The sequence below is a fragment of the Aquila chrysaetos genome, chromosome 13, assembly GCF_900496995.4.
Source record: "Aquila chrysaetos chrysaetos chromosome 13, bAquChr1.4, whole genome shotgun sequence".
NCBI classification, from domain to species: Eukaryota; Metazoa; Chordata; class Aves; order Accipitriformes; family Accipitridae; genus Aquila; species Aquila chrysaetos.
In genome coordinates this window covers 33,350,141-33,366,763 of record NC_044016.1, presented here as the reverse complement: position 1 = coordinate 33,366,763, position 16,623 = coordinate 33,350,141, and the positions used below count along the sequence as shown (strand labels likewise).

The 16,623-nt window shown below is 35.9% G+C and overlaps 1 protein-coding gene across 5 annotated transcripts in view; it reads left to right on the top strand.

Moving 5' to 3' along the window:
* TTC13 (tetratricopeptide repeat domain 13) overlaps window positions 1-15,734 on the top strand; it is a 42,138-nt gene extending 26,404 nt beyond the window's left edge. For 2 of the 5 annotated variants that reach the window (XM_030036024.2, XM_030036027.2), the window contains exons 16-23: window positions 3,103-3,186; window positions 4,630-4,714; window positions 7,037-7,146; window positions 8,549-8,684; window positions 9,405-9,484; window positions 10,648-10,726; window positions 12,739-12,818; window positions 15,584-15,734. In XM_030036024.2, coding sequence (XP_029891884.1) covers window positions 3,103-3,186; window positions 4,630-4,714; window positions 7,037-7,146; window positions 8,549-8,684; window positions 9,405-9,484; window positions 10,648-10,726; window positions 12,739-12,818; window positions 15,584-15,707 — 778 coding nt within the window. In that variant the 3' untranslated portion in view covers window positions 15,708-15,734. Of the gene's footprint in view, window positions 1-3,102; window positions 3,187-4,629; window positions 4,715-7,036; window positions 7,147-8,548; window positions 8,685-9,404; window positions 9,485-10,647; window positions 10,727-11,910; window positions 12,019-12,738; window positions 12,819-15,583 lie in introns of all 5 variants that reach the window. The other 3 variants (XR_003926426.2, XM_030036025.1, XM_030036026.1) reach the window with 3 other exon arrangements.
* Window positions 15,735-16,623: the final 889 nt, after the last annotated feature.

Genomic DNA, 16,623 nt, shown 5'->3' with positions numbered 1-16,623 from the left:
CTCTTCTCACACATACGATGCAGCAGAAACCACAACCATCTGTACTTTGAGACAAGGATGCGTTCCATACTTCATCTGTTTCTTCCTGGTTTTATTTTAAATGGGAGAGTAAAAGCTTAACTTCTAGGTGATCTGTGCTCACAGAAGGGGATTCATGCAACAACACTTGATTACCATGCTGAAAATAACATTGAACATTTTATCTGGGGAAATGTGTCCCTGCACTGGATCCCTGTGTCAGCAACTCTTTTTCACTGGCCAAAGTACTTTACTTGTCTTTCTCTCATTAGAGAATGCTAGCAAAACTCATGATTTACTGTTCTAGTTGTTTTGGTGATTTTACAGTAATCTAAAATAAGCTTCATGAACGTTCAGAATGGTAGGCCCACTGTGAATCTAATTCTAACCTTTTGGTTTTGGCTCAGCCTTGGCTTTTGGGGATCTCATCAGCATTTTGGTCATGCTTTTTTGATAGCTAGGTAGTGGTTCTCTGAAAATTATTGATTTGGTGCTTGTTTGGAAGGAACAATAGATTCAAAGCAGCCTAAGCACCCCCTGCCTTAGGAGTTGATCATACTTTAGTACTGGATGGTGATTGCATCCTTTTTGATTCTGGAAACTCCTCCTTGTTTGATCATTCTGCATCCCAAGTCATAGCTGTTTCATAGGTCAGCTTTCCGTAGTGATTTGTTTCTGCTTTTGGATTCCCTCCTGATGATTGCACATGAGGTGAGGGATAAAAGAAGTAATATATTAAGTGGTAATAGGGGTTTTTTAAAATATATTTTATTTTACTTTTGAAGCATGTTCTAGTCCATTATGATTTCTAAGTGACAGTTACTCTTAATGGATTATACAGATGTATATAATCTCTTTTTTGCATTACTCAACTGTAAAATGGCTGCTCATTGAAGATATTAATAGGCTACAGAGCTAATACCTTTTTGTTGATAATTGAGATCAATTTATGGTTTTTTGACTGTTTTTCAGCAAGACATACATTGCTTTATATTTGATTTATGATTTGAAAGTTATTGTCATAACTGTATGACTAAGGCTGAATTCTTCCAATAGCATGGCTACCTGAAAACCAAGTGTAACAGTAGATTTATTTAGGCTGACAAATGGCAGCCTTCATGGTTATTAAATATACAAAGATACAAGCTGTTCAGTCAAATAAGTGTAACAATAGCAGTTGGGTGTTCTTTTAGTATTCATAACAGATCTAGTCATGATGAGCTCAAGATACGTCTAGATTTTGTTTGGTCTAAATTGTACACCAGTAATTTCTGTGTGCAAAAATATTTGGATTAGATATCTGTTAACATAACTTTTTTCTTTACTTAGAATTCTTTGCATTTAAAGTCCATTATTGTTCAGTGATTCCTGTCAAATGAGTCTTGGCGTGGAGGCACTAGCATTCAGTGACTGCTGAATTAAAGATTGTTTTCCAGAGTGGCAAAATGTTTGGGGAGTGTCAGAAAACAAAAACTTTGTTTGTTTTAAATCAATTTGGGGACCTTTTGTTAAAGGTGTGTAAGAAACATCTTGCCCTTCACAATGTTTGATAGACTTCCAGATCTTAGCATTCTCCAGATGAAAGTATATTGGCTGTCACTACTACTTCATGGGTCTATAGACAAGTGTGACTTCAGCTTTTCTCCTTTCTGCCTTAAATGATCAAAGCTACCAAGTTTCATTTAAAGTAGAGAAAATGTTTTTGAAAGCTTAAGTTATTTTCATAGGCAAAACAAGGATTTGGGATCAGCTAAACATTAATTATATACTCAATATTCTTATAAAAAAAAATGAAGGCACTGTCTGGAACACTGCTAGTTTTGAATTCTTGGTGTTAGTGTTTATTAAACAAGGCGAAAGAGTGGGAATAAACACAAAGCACTTCTGACCACCCACCAAAAGTCTTTTCTTGGTACTACTGCTTCTAGATTGCCTTACGGAATGATAGGTCTGGCTTGGATGTATTTTCCAAGATACCACTAAGGGAAAATCCAGTTCCTTATACTGACATGCTTCTGCCTGTTGTACAGATATTTTTTTAATACAGATGGAAAATGATGGGACGTACAACAAGGGCAAATTATGTATATAGATTGTCTTCATCCTTCTGCTTTCCCTACCTCCCTTTCCTATGTGCAGATATGTATATGTGTTCTAATTCAGTTTTTAAAGACTGATTCTGCCATTATTCTGAGACTAGGCCTACTAAAGTGTGAGACTGTTGAATGAGACATTAGACAGGGACTTAAGCTGCCAAAAATCACTTAGAGTGTGAAAAAAAGCTAGGTGTACACACCTTCCTGTGATTGACAGTGGTTTTGCTTCCACAGAGAGCGATAACGTTTGCTTTATAAAATCTTGTTTTGTAGACTGGGAGAAGAGGAAGGACTCCTACAAATGCAATAATGGTATGTAATTTTTCTTCTCAGAGTGGTTATAATCCTAGCAGATTTCTACCAAGTTTTTAACATACATTTTTTTCCTTAGTAGTCCCAGGGGAAAAAACAACACCTTTTTGATATTTTTGTTTAACAGTTACTACTTGTAACTGTTAGGAGTCAAAGCAAAATTACTTCAATATAGAGGGGCATAGGTGAATAAAGAAAAATGTATGTGGACTGTCAAAGCAGATCAGCATATACATTGGCAACTACATAAACTGGAGAGTGTTGGTTCTCAAAGTAAATCAATGTGCAGATTGAACTCTCCTAGTTCTGCAATATCTATGAGTGTAAATAACTGTCTAAGAAAGATTATATCCTTGTACAAATTGATAATTATCATATAGATAAGATTTACTGGACATGGGCACGCTGAAAATGGGGAAATCGCATGAAATGTGGTTTTATCAAAGAACACCACCACTTAATGATGTGTGAGCTTTTGCAAGTTCACTACGGAATCTATATTCAAAATGGGGGATGGGCAATTGACCTTATCAGACAACCCTCTAGTTCATCCTTTAATTTACAAAACATTTGTGGATAAAATTCTGTCAAATATTAATGAGTAATATTTGTGTCTTAGCCCTGAAATGTTGGATTGAAAAACAAGACTTTAAAAAACCTTTTCTTTTCTTTGTAGGGGACAGGTCATTAACATGCGGTACCTGGAATATTTTGAGAAAATTCTTCATTTTATCAAAGATAGGATCCTTGTTTATCATGGGTAAACTACTGATATATTTTTTTTCCCTGCCTTACTCCCCTGGTAATACTGATTTGAAATCTACATAATATTCATTTGAGAAAGTCTGAGGGATATTTTCTTAATTTCAGTAAGTTCTAGTTTTCTTGGTATCTATAATTGTCTTATTTTCTATTGGAAATGCAAAATCCTATTCATTGCCATGTAAAGAAACTTAAACTAATAGGAAGAAACATTGTGAATTACAGTATACCTAGAAAGTAATAACAGTGTTGAATTTGTATCCACAGTTTTGGCATGAGTGCATCTCAATTCTTTCTAAAAATATGATTTATTAAAGACGTTGGGTTTCTTCCTGGTAGAATAGTGTACAGTTTCTCTGAATATTGAGATTAATTTATGAAATAGTAGGAGTGAGGAAAAAAGAGAAAAGAAGATATGGAAGGTAATTTTAATTGAAACTGGTGTTTGACAAGTAGTTGTAAAGGAGCAGAGAATCTTTACTACCTGTTACATAGATAGGTTGGTAGACTTTGTCCTGGAACAGAAGACAGTTGTAGAATCTTGAATGAAAGAATGTGACTAAAAGTAATCTGAAAATTGATGTTGGCATCTATTTAAAACTTTGATCAGTTCTTTATGAGTAAAATGTCTTCCCCACCTGTGGCTCATTTGTAGCAACAGTGTTCTGATAACATTAAAAATTAAGAAACTCTTTTAGCTTTAAACACTCTAATTTTTCGTTGGCCTGGTAACATTTATTAGAGTTCTGTTTTTCAATCTCATTATGCTACTTAAATATAAAAAAATGAAAGTGCAGAAAATACGACAGTTGAAAACATTTAAGTTTTAGAAAATTTGTGATAGTTGCTGAAGATACGCAAGTTCTGTAGTAACTGGGAAGTCTGGCTCTATTGGGAGCAAGTTTGTTTAGGGTGAGCCAGCAGCATTTGAACTTAAACCAGAACAATTTGTGCTGTGATTTTTAAAATAATTCTGTTCTTAAAATCTGGGTGTACAGTAATTAATAAATACTAGAGCAGTAGTTCAGTAGGTTTCTTCAAGGTCCAGCTGTGCCTGCATCTGTAGTATTTACACACTTTTGAGGCTACACAGATGCATATATTTTGAGAAGAGTATTTCTAACATTAACTCTATTCTTCCATCTTTCGTCATCAACAACCCCCTGCCCATGTGCACTCATGCAAACACTGTTCAGTGCTTAGAGTGGCCAACAGCAAAGTTTGAAGTTGAGGTTTGAAACTGAAAAAAATAAGCTGAGCTGATATAGGAGGAAATTGCTTTTTGAAGAATAGGAGAGTATGAATGAAGAAACTGATTTTCAGCAAAGAAATAATTAAATAACTCATTCCACTATGGCTAATTAGGTTAAAGCTAGATGGATTTCCAGAAATGCTACATGTGTTCAACCACTGCGATTCCATATTTAATTTTTTTTTCCAGTGCTAATAATCCAAAAGGACTATTAGAGGTTCGAGAAGCCTTGGAAAAGGTACATAAAGTAGAAGATCTTCTTCCCATAATGAAGGTAAATTAAATAAAAACTTCAAAAGATTATAAAAATAATAGAATGTGTTCTGGGAGATATCCAGTTCCTCAGAATATAACCATTATGTATAAGCTTAAAATGAATAACCGGAAACACTAACTCAGGTTATTTCAAACCTGCATATGTAGGGTATGACCTTCCCTTTGATATACGCAGATGTGTGATGTATATTTGAAAGGCTTGGCCTAACTGTGAATTGGTAAAGAAATGATGGGAAGACAAAATGTTTGCAATTCTTCGAAGCCAGCCTTATCAACCGGGAGGGTCTGTGGTCAGATCCACCATAACGGGCTCACAGTATGCCTGTACAGTATGAAGGAAAAAATTGAAGATGTGAGTCTGAAAGATGGGGAACATGGAAGCTCTTTTTATCTTAGGTGCATTGGTGCAGGTCAGTACATGGTGGGGCTGGCAGGGGGAATAGTTGCCTTCAGTGACTGATAGCTAATCTGAAAGGAAATCTTGGTTTACATTCTTGTGCATTGGAAGTCTGTCAGAAAAGGAGTGGGGAAACCTGCAGGTTTTCTTCTTGCTGGTGGTGGTCTTCATAGAAAGGCTTTGGATATATGACGTGCAAAATTACTTATACTCTTATCTCAACTTAAGTAATAAGGCTTGAGCTGGGTTTAAGTAAAAGGTCTTCCCTCTCTCCCCCCACTCCCCCAAATTAATCTAGGATGAGCAGTGTGCAAGTATTTGAGTTTGGGGAAACACTGTTACAAAGTATTTCATTTGAAAGGATTGGACAGGATTTTATTTAGAATAGAATAAAATTTGGGAAGAAACAGTCATTCTAAGTAGAGACAAACTCATCGCTTTCGTATCGGGTGTGTCCACATTGCAGTTTCGTATCTAAGCAAAGTTGACAGATTGCCATAGAACAGAGCTCTCTGAAGATACATTGCTGCTGCTGCTGGTAGACTGTCTGGGTTTGGATTTGTTCACGGTAGTAGTGCTCACTCACTTGTGCTCTACAGATATCTTTACAGAAGCTACATGGCTCAAGCACTAAATTTTTATATGGCTTTTTTTAATATGTATTACTAATATAAGTGTCTTCAAAGAACATACCATAATTTTGGAGGTCCTTTTTATATTACTGTCTTGTTCTTGGCCTTGAAAGATGAAGCCAAGTAGATACTAAGTGAACCTAAACAAAAACTTCTGATGAAGAGCTAGTAGATGTTGGGGTGGATAGACAATTAAATGTTCCCTACTGACACACGAATGTGCAAATAGGGCCCTGTAGAGCACCTAATATGGCTGCTGTTCAATTGTAAGCCAGAAAAAATGCTATTAGTGGAGTTAAAAATATAGGTTACTCCAAGGGGATGATGAAAATACATAAACATAGTGGACTATACATGACTTATTTCAAAATAAATGTCTCAACTGGCAGCAAATACTCTTCCTGGTTTTCATAACCTGTACATTTTGCTCTGGCTTGAGTCTCCTGTATCCCATTCCAAATTGTATCAAAGTGGAATGCTGTCTGTCATGAGAGGCTTTTAGATTTGTTTCTTTAAAATAAATGCAGATGCTCTTTAAACAAAACATCCTGGATCACAAGTTCTATCTTAAAATAAATAAATGCTTGAGTAATTCATTCAGCACTATTGCATAATAGTCATTAATAGTCCCTGTATAAAATGAATGTTTGCTAATATTGATGTAGTTCAGTTATTTGGGTAGCTGGGAATGTTGTATGTCAAATGCTGGGCTTTTGGCTTTACTTAAATACAGTTTTGTCTGGTTTATACAACTCTTTGGCTACAGTATTACGCTTAGATAATGTAGCTTTGTAAAATTCTTAAACTTTGATATTTTTCCTTCTGATGAGGATAAACGTTAATTGAAACTGTATCACAGTTAAGAAATTGTTGCTGTGAGCTGTATTCTGGAATCCACACTTGGACTAATGCAGCTACTTCTTAGTGTAAACATAAAACAGGCTCTCAAATTCCTGCTTTTGCATTTACATAGTTACACCAAAAGGTTACTATCAACATGCAATTTGGGGACAAATCCGTACAACTCAGACTGCTTTGTACAGTTGCTTTACATAAACATTGCTGCTTACATATAGCAAATATAAAAGTTGAATGTCAGTGCGCCTCATTCAATATTTATGATTGCCATTCAATACGAAATAAAGGATAAATGAAATGGTGTAGTTGTCCTGTTCCCTCAGTTTGTCCATTTTCATTTCTGGTCCATGTATTTTAGGTGTTTCAAAACAATAGCTAGGCAGTCTGTCTCTGTTCATTCTGATGTTACTCTTTTTTTTTTTTCTTTTGAAAGCAGTTTAACAGTAAAACAAGAGATGGGTTTACTGTGAACACAAAAGTCCCCAGCCTCAAGGATCAAGGGAAAGAATACGATGGATTCACAATTACAATAACAGGAGATAAGTATGTTTGCTATTTTTAGGGGTTCAGGTACATTAAGTAATGCTGAAGTATTAGCAATTAATCTTCTCAAATACCATTTCTACTTGCATAAAGCGGGTTTTGTTTTTCACTAGTGGCATTTTTGTGAATAACTAAAAATTCTTTCATTTGCGGAATTCTGATTCCTGTTGTGTTCCCTAACAAAGAGGGAATAGGGATAACACTGATGGAGTAGGCCCAGTTGAGATGATTCTCTAACATATAAAGTGAAGAGAGACCTTGTTGCTCATCTTAGATTATAAAATGCCTAAACGGGAAAAAATCTCAAATATCTTGGACTTTATCCATATCAAAATACATTTCTTGTTGTGAGACCTAGTGTGTTGTGGTGACTGAAAAGTCCTGAATGGAATGGAAATGTCTATGATCAAAGAATGGAAGAGACTCTCTGCTATTTGGATTGTTGGCCTTTTTTTATGTTTATTTTTGAGATGTTTGCAGACCTTCTATCTGCAAATGTCAATTTAGCTAGTACCTGAATGTATGAGGATACAATCAGGAGGCTTTGGGCCACTCTTTGGGTGAAATAGTAAATTTCTCACTTTATGGATACTGGCTGCTTGTCTTCCTGAAGAATGAGCATTAATCTGAAGCTCAGAAGCTCAGTCCTACTACTAACTAAGAACTTTGGCTTATTTAAAATTTAAAATTCTATGCATTGGAATTTTTCCCAAAACTTGTGTGCTTCCAATGAGTGGCATGGAAGCCAAACTTCTCTGAAATGTTAATATATCTTTTGGTTTTTAATTTTACATTCTAAACCATATACCTATATACAGTGAATTGGCATTAAATATATAGCCTCACTGTTGGGGGGAAAATATTTTGGTGTCAGTAGAATGGTCTAACTCTGTTCTGCACAAACTGTTCTGTATCAGTCAGTCTGTTTTGATCCATAGTTTGTAACTGCTTTTATACCAAAAGAATTCCATTTTGGTAGTTTAAAAGTTAACAAAACTGCACTTTACATTCTATACAAAAATCTCAAGCCCATGAAGATATTGTAAAATTTCATATTTCTTATTTTTTACCTACACTTTAAGTGAAACAAGAATGCTTGTCAGGTATTCTTCAGTGGAAATACTTCATCTGTGATTAGACAGCAATCTTTATGTATTCTTTCAGACAAACTTACAATGTGACAAAAAGTTTTTAATTTAGTGTTGTGTGGTTTGTTTTGGTTTTTTTAAACTAAAAGGGGGGCAATGCACATAATCTCCTGCTTAAGGAAAAATTATAGGAGAAAGGTTATGATGTGGTATTTAACTGTAGTATACTTGTAACTTGCCCTGGATATTAGATTATGCTTCAAGTTCTGTTCAAAAAATTTCTTACTTTCTTTTTTGTTTCATCTACTCGATAGAGTGGGGAACATACTATTTTCGGTAGAAACTCAGACAACAGAAGAGAGAACACAGCTGTATCATGCGGAAATAGATGCGCTATATAAGGATCTAACAGCTAAAGGAAAAATTCTAATTCTGTCTGCAGATCTGGGGGTAAGGCAGGTTTAATGGAAATGATGAATTCCTTGATAAAATTCTATTATGTCTTTATATATTCTGTTTAACAGTCACTGTTCTAATAATTTTTGACGGAGATTTTAAGTAATAAAATTGACTACTTGCTTAAACCCAATTATGAAAAATACCATAAGAAGTTGCCATAATTCTATCTGTTACTTTAAAATTTGCTATGCTTTGCTGCAGTAACAGAGAGAGTCCAGACAAGTTCTCAGTATCACATTGTGTTCCTCCCCCACCTCCCCTTATTTTCTTTATTTTTCTCATGGGTCTGTGTTCACTGTTTAATCATCCTTATAAGCACTACTCAGGATTTGGCTCATGATGGCTACACATAAGATGAGAAGTAACACGAATTCATGAGAAGCACTAGAATTTTGTTTGTGTTGATTTGTGTTGCAGTGAGAATCTGACTACATTTAAGCTTGTGACATCTGAGCTTGTGCTTTCCATTTTTCATCCTTTAACACAGCGTAGATGAACTGTTTCACCTAAATTTTAAAGATATAACAAAACAATTTTCTTAAACATCTCTTAATCAGACTTCAACTTCTTAGCTTGACATTTTTCACATTTGAAATGGTTCTTTAAAGAAAAAAATCATAGTACTGTAAGACTTTCCAGTATGTGTTCCTTTATATGGTATTACCTCTCTATTAAATTATCTTTAATTAACTTTTTTTTCCTCTTGCTTAGGAAGTAGATGCTGTTTGCAACTTGATCCTGTCATTAGTTTATTACTTCTATAATTTAATGCCACTTTCAAGAGGCTCTAGGTAAGTGATTGTCTTCATCATGTCTGTTGTCTTGGATACACACTGTAAAATGTCCATGTGTTGCAGTATCTTAATATATTTTCTAACATAAAAAAAGCTAAAAAGCTCTGGGTTGCGCTGTGTGTCCTGCACAGTCTCTCATTTTGTGCTGCCATGACGATGGATACTGTCTTAGTACTGGTTTAAAAGCTAGTTTCTAATGCTGGTGGTAACTATTCATAGCTGCATGTATATTTAAAATGATGAGTAGTCTGTATTTATAGACTTCAGCTCACAGATTTAAGAGTGTCATTTTTAAATTGTAATGCTTGGGTTCCTAATCCATGTTATGTTACACCACTGCAACTTCACTCAAGAAGCTTTACCAAAATGTGTATTTAAGATGAAATATACTTTGAGATAACTTAATAAAATACACTAAAATATTGTTTTAGTAATTTATTGCAACTGTTAGCATCACCACATGAAACCCTAGAATAAAGTCCCACATCGCAGATCCCTTTAGCTGAAATTCTAGTTTAATTCAAACTTGGCTACATCTAAGACTATTCTGAATCTCTGTCCCATCAAGCACTTAAGATCTTTAAGCTTATTATTAAACACAGTTCAGAAGAAAATAAAATTTAAAAAATCCTGAGACATCATTTTTATAATCAGACTTTGCCTTTATCTTACAGAATGTAAAAATTAACAGAAATTCTGAGTTTCCCAATTTAAAAAACAAAAAAAAATTAAGTTAAAAAAACCTAAAGTAACTGAACAACTTTACAGTGCCTCTAGCTCTGTTGCAGTAGAGTTCATAAACTCTTCTGGGCTACAGCTAAGCTTCTTGGGAACAGGCGTTTGCTTTGTTTTCAGCACTGTGGAGTCTTAAGAACTCATGTCTGAAATTATGATTCTGACTACTGTAGAAACAGTGCTCTTCAGTAGTTAAATTCCATAGGATCATAACTTCATTCCAGTGGTGTTGGAAAGTAACAGTGATTTCACTTTTTAAGTGTTTCATGGTTATTTTTACTTCTAAAATAAAGTAACTAGCACAGTAATTTTTACTAGCCTTCTATGAAAGAGTACTATATTCTATTTGTTTTGTAGTCTAAAAAGAGCATTATGGAAAGACTTTTACTGTACTTTCTTGGTCTTGATTTTTTTTTTTTTTTAAGTGTGATAGCTTATTCAGTGATCATGGGAGCACTAATGGCAAGTGGAAAAGAAGTATCAGGAAAAATCCCTAAAGGAAAGGCAAGTATCAAAATACACTGGTTCAGCCTTAATGGAGGAAGTCATACTTGTAAATGTGAGGAAGGAGCTGTAAGAATGAACAGAAATTGCACGCTGCTTTACTGGTGCTGAGTTAGCTGCATACTATGGTGTCTTGCAGCCTGAGAGAGTTTTGAAAATGTCATTGCTCTTCTGTCAGCAGGTGAGATTTAGAGATGGTATGTGCAATTCTGGTTAGTCAAATTGTAGCAGTTTGTGTCCCACAGTAATTACAAATATGTAACTGAAGCATTTCTAGTGTTCTGAGCTGCTCTTTCCAGCTTTCTTTGAGAAGGGTTCTGAGAATACTTGGGCAGAATTAGTGACTCATCTGGCACACAACAGACTTTTTCTGCCTTTGCTCTCAATGTATTCCAGAGCATTTAGGGCTTGGTAAGTAGAAATGTATTAGCAACTTCTCTTGATTTCTCCTTCCCCTCTATATTCTGCTTAATTTAAAATAAGTCCTAGTTTTTAAGTGACTACATTTGAATATTATACCACCTTGCTCAGTAAAGGGTTTCCCTTTCTTTATTCAACTATTGGTCTGTTAGCTGTGTTACCTTTTCAGCATGAAAGGAGTGAGAGCACCTCTGTCTCTTTAATGTGTTGTCAAAAGAATCAGTGAGAATTCCAGTGAGAATCAAAGTTGTTGAAGAAAATATCCTGCGTGGATAACTGAAGAAGGAGCGACTTTCCCTTTTGTTCTAGGAAGCCCTGAAAACAATGAAGTTTGTCCTTTCAGTCCAATGAACTCCTAGTAGCTTTTAGGAGCAAACTGCACTTGCTTAGTAGCAAGAAAGCTTCCTTTTCAGTACGCCACTAAGCTGATATCTGCACCGTTCTGTGGGAGTTCAAGCCAAGGTAAAAGGCTTATGTGGGTTTTCTTATGCATCTTCTTAGGACTTAATAGCGTAGTGCATTTTGCTGACTGATTTAATGCAGGCAAGCAGAGTTGCAGGATTACTAAAAAGCAGGATTTCTGACTTACAGGAAGCTTTTGGGACATTTTTACATTTGAGGTTTTTTCCTGAAACAGAGTGCTTGAATTGGAACAAAGCCATTTTTTAGAAAAGTTTTCACCAGCTGGAAGAAATTGTTTTCCCCAGTTGAATGAAATTGGGATTTTTTTTTAAAATTTTTTTAATTTTTTTTTTTTTTGCCAGATTCCTTAGAAGGGTATTTCTGGTCCCAGGCTTATGACAGCATGCCTTATCAGACCACTCTGAAGACAAAGATACCCAGTAGTCAAGAGTCCTGTTATTGCCTGACAGGTCAGTCAGTAGCCACAGCCAATGTAACTTCCAGTATTGGTTGTGGTGGGGTGTGGAAACCCACAGAGAGTTTTAGTGCCTAGCACGCGTGCTGACTTCCAAACTGGTGATGAGGAACAAAGTAGTCTGGGCACAGACTAGTTAGTAAGCTTACTGCTGTCTTACCAAGAATATAGGTAGCATGCTCTCAGAACCCTTCCTTGAATTCAGCCAAAGTTCACTGAACCACAAATGTGTCACCTTAAATGTTTCAGTACTAGTGAACCAATGTTTTTGAGTGAACATTGTTTTGCTGAAAACTTATTTTCAGCTGTAGATACGAAGTTGCACAGAGTTCTTGGCTATATGTAATCAAACTTGTCTGAAAACCCACTGTGGAAAGAAGTAATACAGAATGCCTGGAAAGTCCAATATAAATCTACCAATCATGTGATACAATATTTTGCAGAATACAGTATGTAGAAATGAGAAATATCCCCATTTTATTGGGACATTGTAATAAAGGGATGAAGACAGTCAATATTTTCTGGCACTGACTCATTAGTACAAACATCTTGTTAAGAGATTAGAAAAAAAACTGGATTTTTGTCACAGAAGAAAGGATATGTTTTTAAAGTTGAATTTATATGTTAAGAATATTTGAGGATTAAGGTCTTGAAATTAGGGAACTTAAAACTTCTCTAATTTCTTAAGATCTTTTTTATTTTGTTGCATTTTCAGCTGGTTGATTTTGAAGCAATGACAGCACCAGGGTCTGAAGCTTTTAGCAAAATAGCAAGGAGCTGGATGAATCTGAAAAGGTAAATTTTTTTCTTCAGATGGGGGGTGGGGAAATAAAATACAAAAGACTTAATATGTAAAATTTAAACCTATACTAAAAAATGTTACTTAGAAATTATGAGCTTAGTAAATGATTCAGTGTATTTTTTAAGACTGTTTAGGAATTGATAAGACAAGATTTGAATTTACACACACAGTAGTTTATTTCTAGTCTAACAGAGTAGTTAGTAGTCTAGACATTGTTATGTGAGTGTTATCCTCTGAGAAAATTATTTAGGTTAATATTTTCTTCATTTTGTCCAGTGGTCAAATATGCCTTTTCATTATTGTGGTTTTTTTATCATTAGTAAATCTGGTGATTTAATTTGGGTTTTTTTTCCCCATTCTTATGGATCTCTTCAAACTGTATATCAAAAGTCATTTGCTTATCCTTTAGTGCTATTTTAATTTGGAGAGTAAGTATTTTCAAAGTAAATGGAAGTTTTGAATATACAGAATTATGTTACTTAGTATAGCTGCAAGACTCTTGTATAATGCTTTAAAATTTTTATTTTCATATGAATTGATTTTTGAATACGGAACACATTAATTCCTTGTCAGTATTATGAACCTGGTGTGTTTGATTTGTCCCTTAGTGGTTATTCCCCATACAAAATCTAAAAATCAGGCCAGAGACAAAACCAGTTTTAGTATCCTTCACTTCAGGGTCAAGACACTTAAAGGGTGCTGAGAGAACTGGCCGATGTCCTTACAAGGCCATCTATAATCTCTGAAAGGTTGTGCACATCAGGGGACATTCTTGGTGACTGCAGGAAAGGAAATCTTGAATCTGTCTTCAAGAAGGCCAGAAACGACAACTCAGGGAAATTATAGGCTGGTTGGCCTCACTCTAGTCCCTGGGAAAGTCATGAAGTGGGTCCTCTAGGAAAGCATTTCAGGGTATATGAAGGAGAAGGTGACTGGGGACAGTCAACATGGGTTTACTAAACATTGTGTGACCCAATATGATTGCTTTCTGTGATAAAACGACTAGATTTGGGGATGAGAAGAGAGCAGTTGATGTTGTTTATTTTTACTTCAGCAAGGACTCCCACAATACTCTCATACCAAGATAGCACATTATGGTCTGGACAAATGGACAGCTAGATGGGTAAAAAGCTGTTTGGAGAATCAGATTTAGGGGGGTACTCAGCACTTCAGACCACACCTAGAATACTGCATCCAGTTTGGGGGCAGCTGCAGTAAAAAGACTACGATAAACAGGAGCAAATCCAGTAGGGAGCCACCGAGATGGTCAGGGGGCTGGAGCACATGCCTTAACAAGAGTGAGATGGGCTTGTTCAGCCTGGAGAAGAGAAGACCCTGACCTAACAGCAGCTTTGCAGTACCTGTAAGTGTTGAGAAAACGGAGCCAGGCAGTGCTTGGTGGCAGGACAAAAGGCAACGTGCATGAGTTGAAATGAGGTTCAGACTGAGCATAATCTTTTCACCCTGAGTGTAGTCAAGCAGCGGAGCAGGCTGCCCAGAGAGGCTGTGCAGTCTCCATCCCTGGAGATTTTCAAGACCTGACAGGATAAAGCCCTGACACCCTGGTCTGACTTTGCAGTTGACCTTGCTTTGAGCAGGATGTTAGATCACAGACCTCCCGAGGTCTGGTCTAACCTGAGTTATTCTGAGCGCCTGAGGAACTTTGCAGCTGCTGTTAGCGCCGAATATCTCATACTGATTAGTGTTGTTTAACTTAATTACCAGTGGTTCTCAGCCTGGTGAATTTCACTAGACTATAAAATCTCTTCCTAAATGAAGAGGGCTATTAAGAAGACTCAAGGACATCTTTGTTAGACTTGGGCTAAAAATCTACATGTAAATGCAGTCAAACTTGGCATTTATTAAGGAGTGACATTTTTAAACTACAGTGTAGCAAGTTGTGGTTTTTATTGCAAGTAGTCTGCATAAATATTGTGACTTGGTTGTCTTGGAAATATAAAATATTTATGGTTCCCACAATTTTTTACTGTAAATCTCCCAATTTATATACTCAACTTCTTTCCTAATCCTCTGTTCATGTTGTCTTTTTTTTTTTTTTTTTTTTCCCCAAGACGTATCTTTACCAAAGGGGAACTTCTGTCTTGGGAGCAAAGTCAGCTTAAGTCATTTCAACCCTACCTATGTGTTTCTGACCCTCTTAGTTGTACTGCTGAAATTTGTGTGAATCCATAGCAAACCAGATCAGGTAACTGATTTGTGTTAAAAGTAACCTTGCCAAAACCAAAATTTATTTTTAACCGAGACCATTTTGTAGCATAGTCCCACTGATAGTATTGCTGGCTCAAATGAGAGATGTATAATGGGTGAGGAATGAGCTAGAGTGGAGAAAATGCTAAAGTTGGCTTTGCCTGATGCTGGGAAAAATATCCATAGAACCACAGCCCAAAGGACTTGAAGTAATAATATGAAGGTAATTAACCTGAGCAGCTAATTTGTCTGTGGTAGAAGAATAATAGTGGGTAAGGTAAGTAAGGCTTGAAGACTTAAAGCAATAAAATTTTGCTTTAACTTCTGCCATTTCTGAAGCCTCTTCTGTGCAGTCATTGGTTTTGTTCTGTATAGCGAGTGAAGAGTCATGAGAAGCAAGAGCTGGCTGTGGGCAACAGGTTCTTGACTTCAGGTCCCAAATTTGTTGGAGAAGGGGATGATGAGAAGTATAAGCTAATGTGTTAACTTCCAGGTAAATCATAAAACTCTGCAAAAGATAAATAATCTTCTTTTTTTCTCCTCTTTTCAGTATTTCACCTTCTTACAAGAACCTACCATCAGTATCAGAGACTTTTCCAACCCTGAGAACGATGATTGAAGTACTAAATACGGACTCATCTCATTGTCTAAAAAAAACTATAGTTGTTGTATAATTTATACAAATAAAAGGCTAAGAAGTACTGCTTCATAAATTATTCTGAAGGGGAAATTATGGTCAAAATGGTTCGATTTCATTTTAATAGAGGAAACTTACTTGACTAGTTATCACCAGAATAAAAGGAATCTTTCCGTGATGAATAATACTAAAAAGGAAAAAAGAAGTAGAACAGCTGATTTCTTGTATTGAGATGTACTCTAACAGGAAGTAGTTGTTCAAGGGCCAAACCAAAGAGCAATAAGAAACTTGATCACAGTTGTGATCTGAACATACTGCAGGTGAAAATTTATTCAAAAAAAAAAAAAAAAAGGAGAAAAGTAGTCTGTGTTGGAAATACCGCTATGCTACTTCCCATTAGTTGGTTTGTTTTGTGTGTTGTTTTTTTTTTTCAAAGCTTCTGTCTTCTGCATGGAAAACTTCGTGAGCCATACATGTGTGAGTAATTGGTAAATACACAGGCATTTCATGTAATGCAATCCAGTGAAGGAACAGATGTCAGCTTAAAAGAATGGGTTTCAGGAAGACATCATTTGGAAACAAAAACAAACAAATGACATATTTGGAGTTAGGCTCTTGGTGAGTAAATGTCAGAAACACAGCAACTGTACATCAGTCTCCTTTTCCAAGTACCCATTGGTGGTGGTTGGCAAAAGATATCAACGGATTGACAGTATATTGGGAGAGCTAGCTAGGGCTCCTTGGGTTGTTTTTGTTGGAAGGGTCTGGCAGCATTCTGGAAAGGCAGGCTTCCAGTAAGGCCGGGCTAATTCAGTGCAAACAACATGGACAGTAGCATGAACCAATTTCTGATTGTAATAGTGATGATATTTCTGGTGAGTCCTAACTGAATTGTACTCATTTTAGCTTGAGCTTTGTGACTTTGGAGCTCTTTACCAGGTGAAGTGATTTCA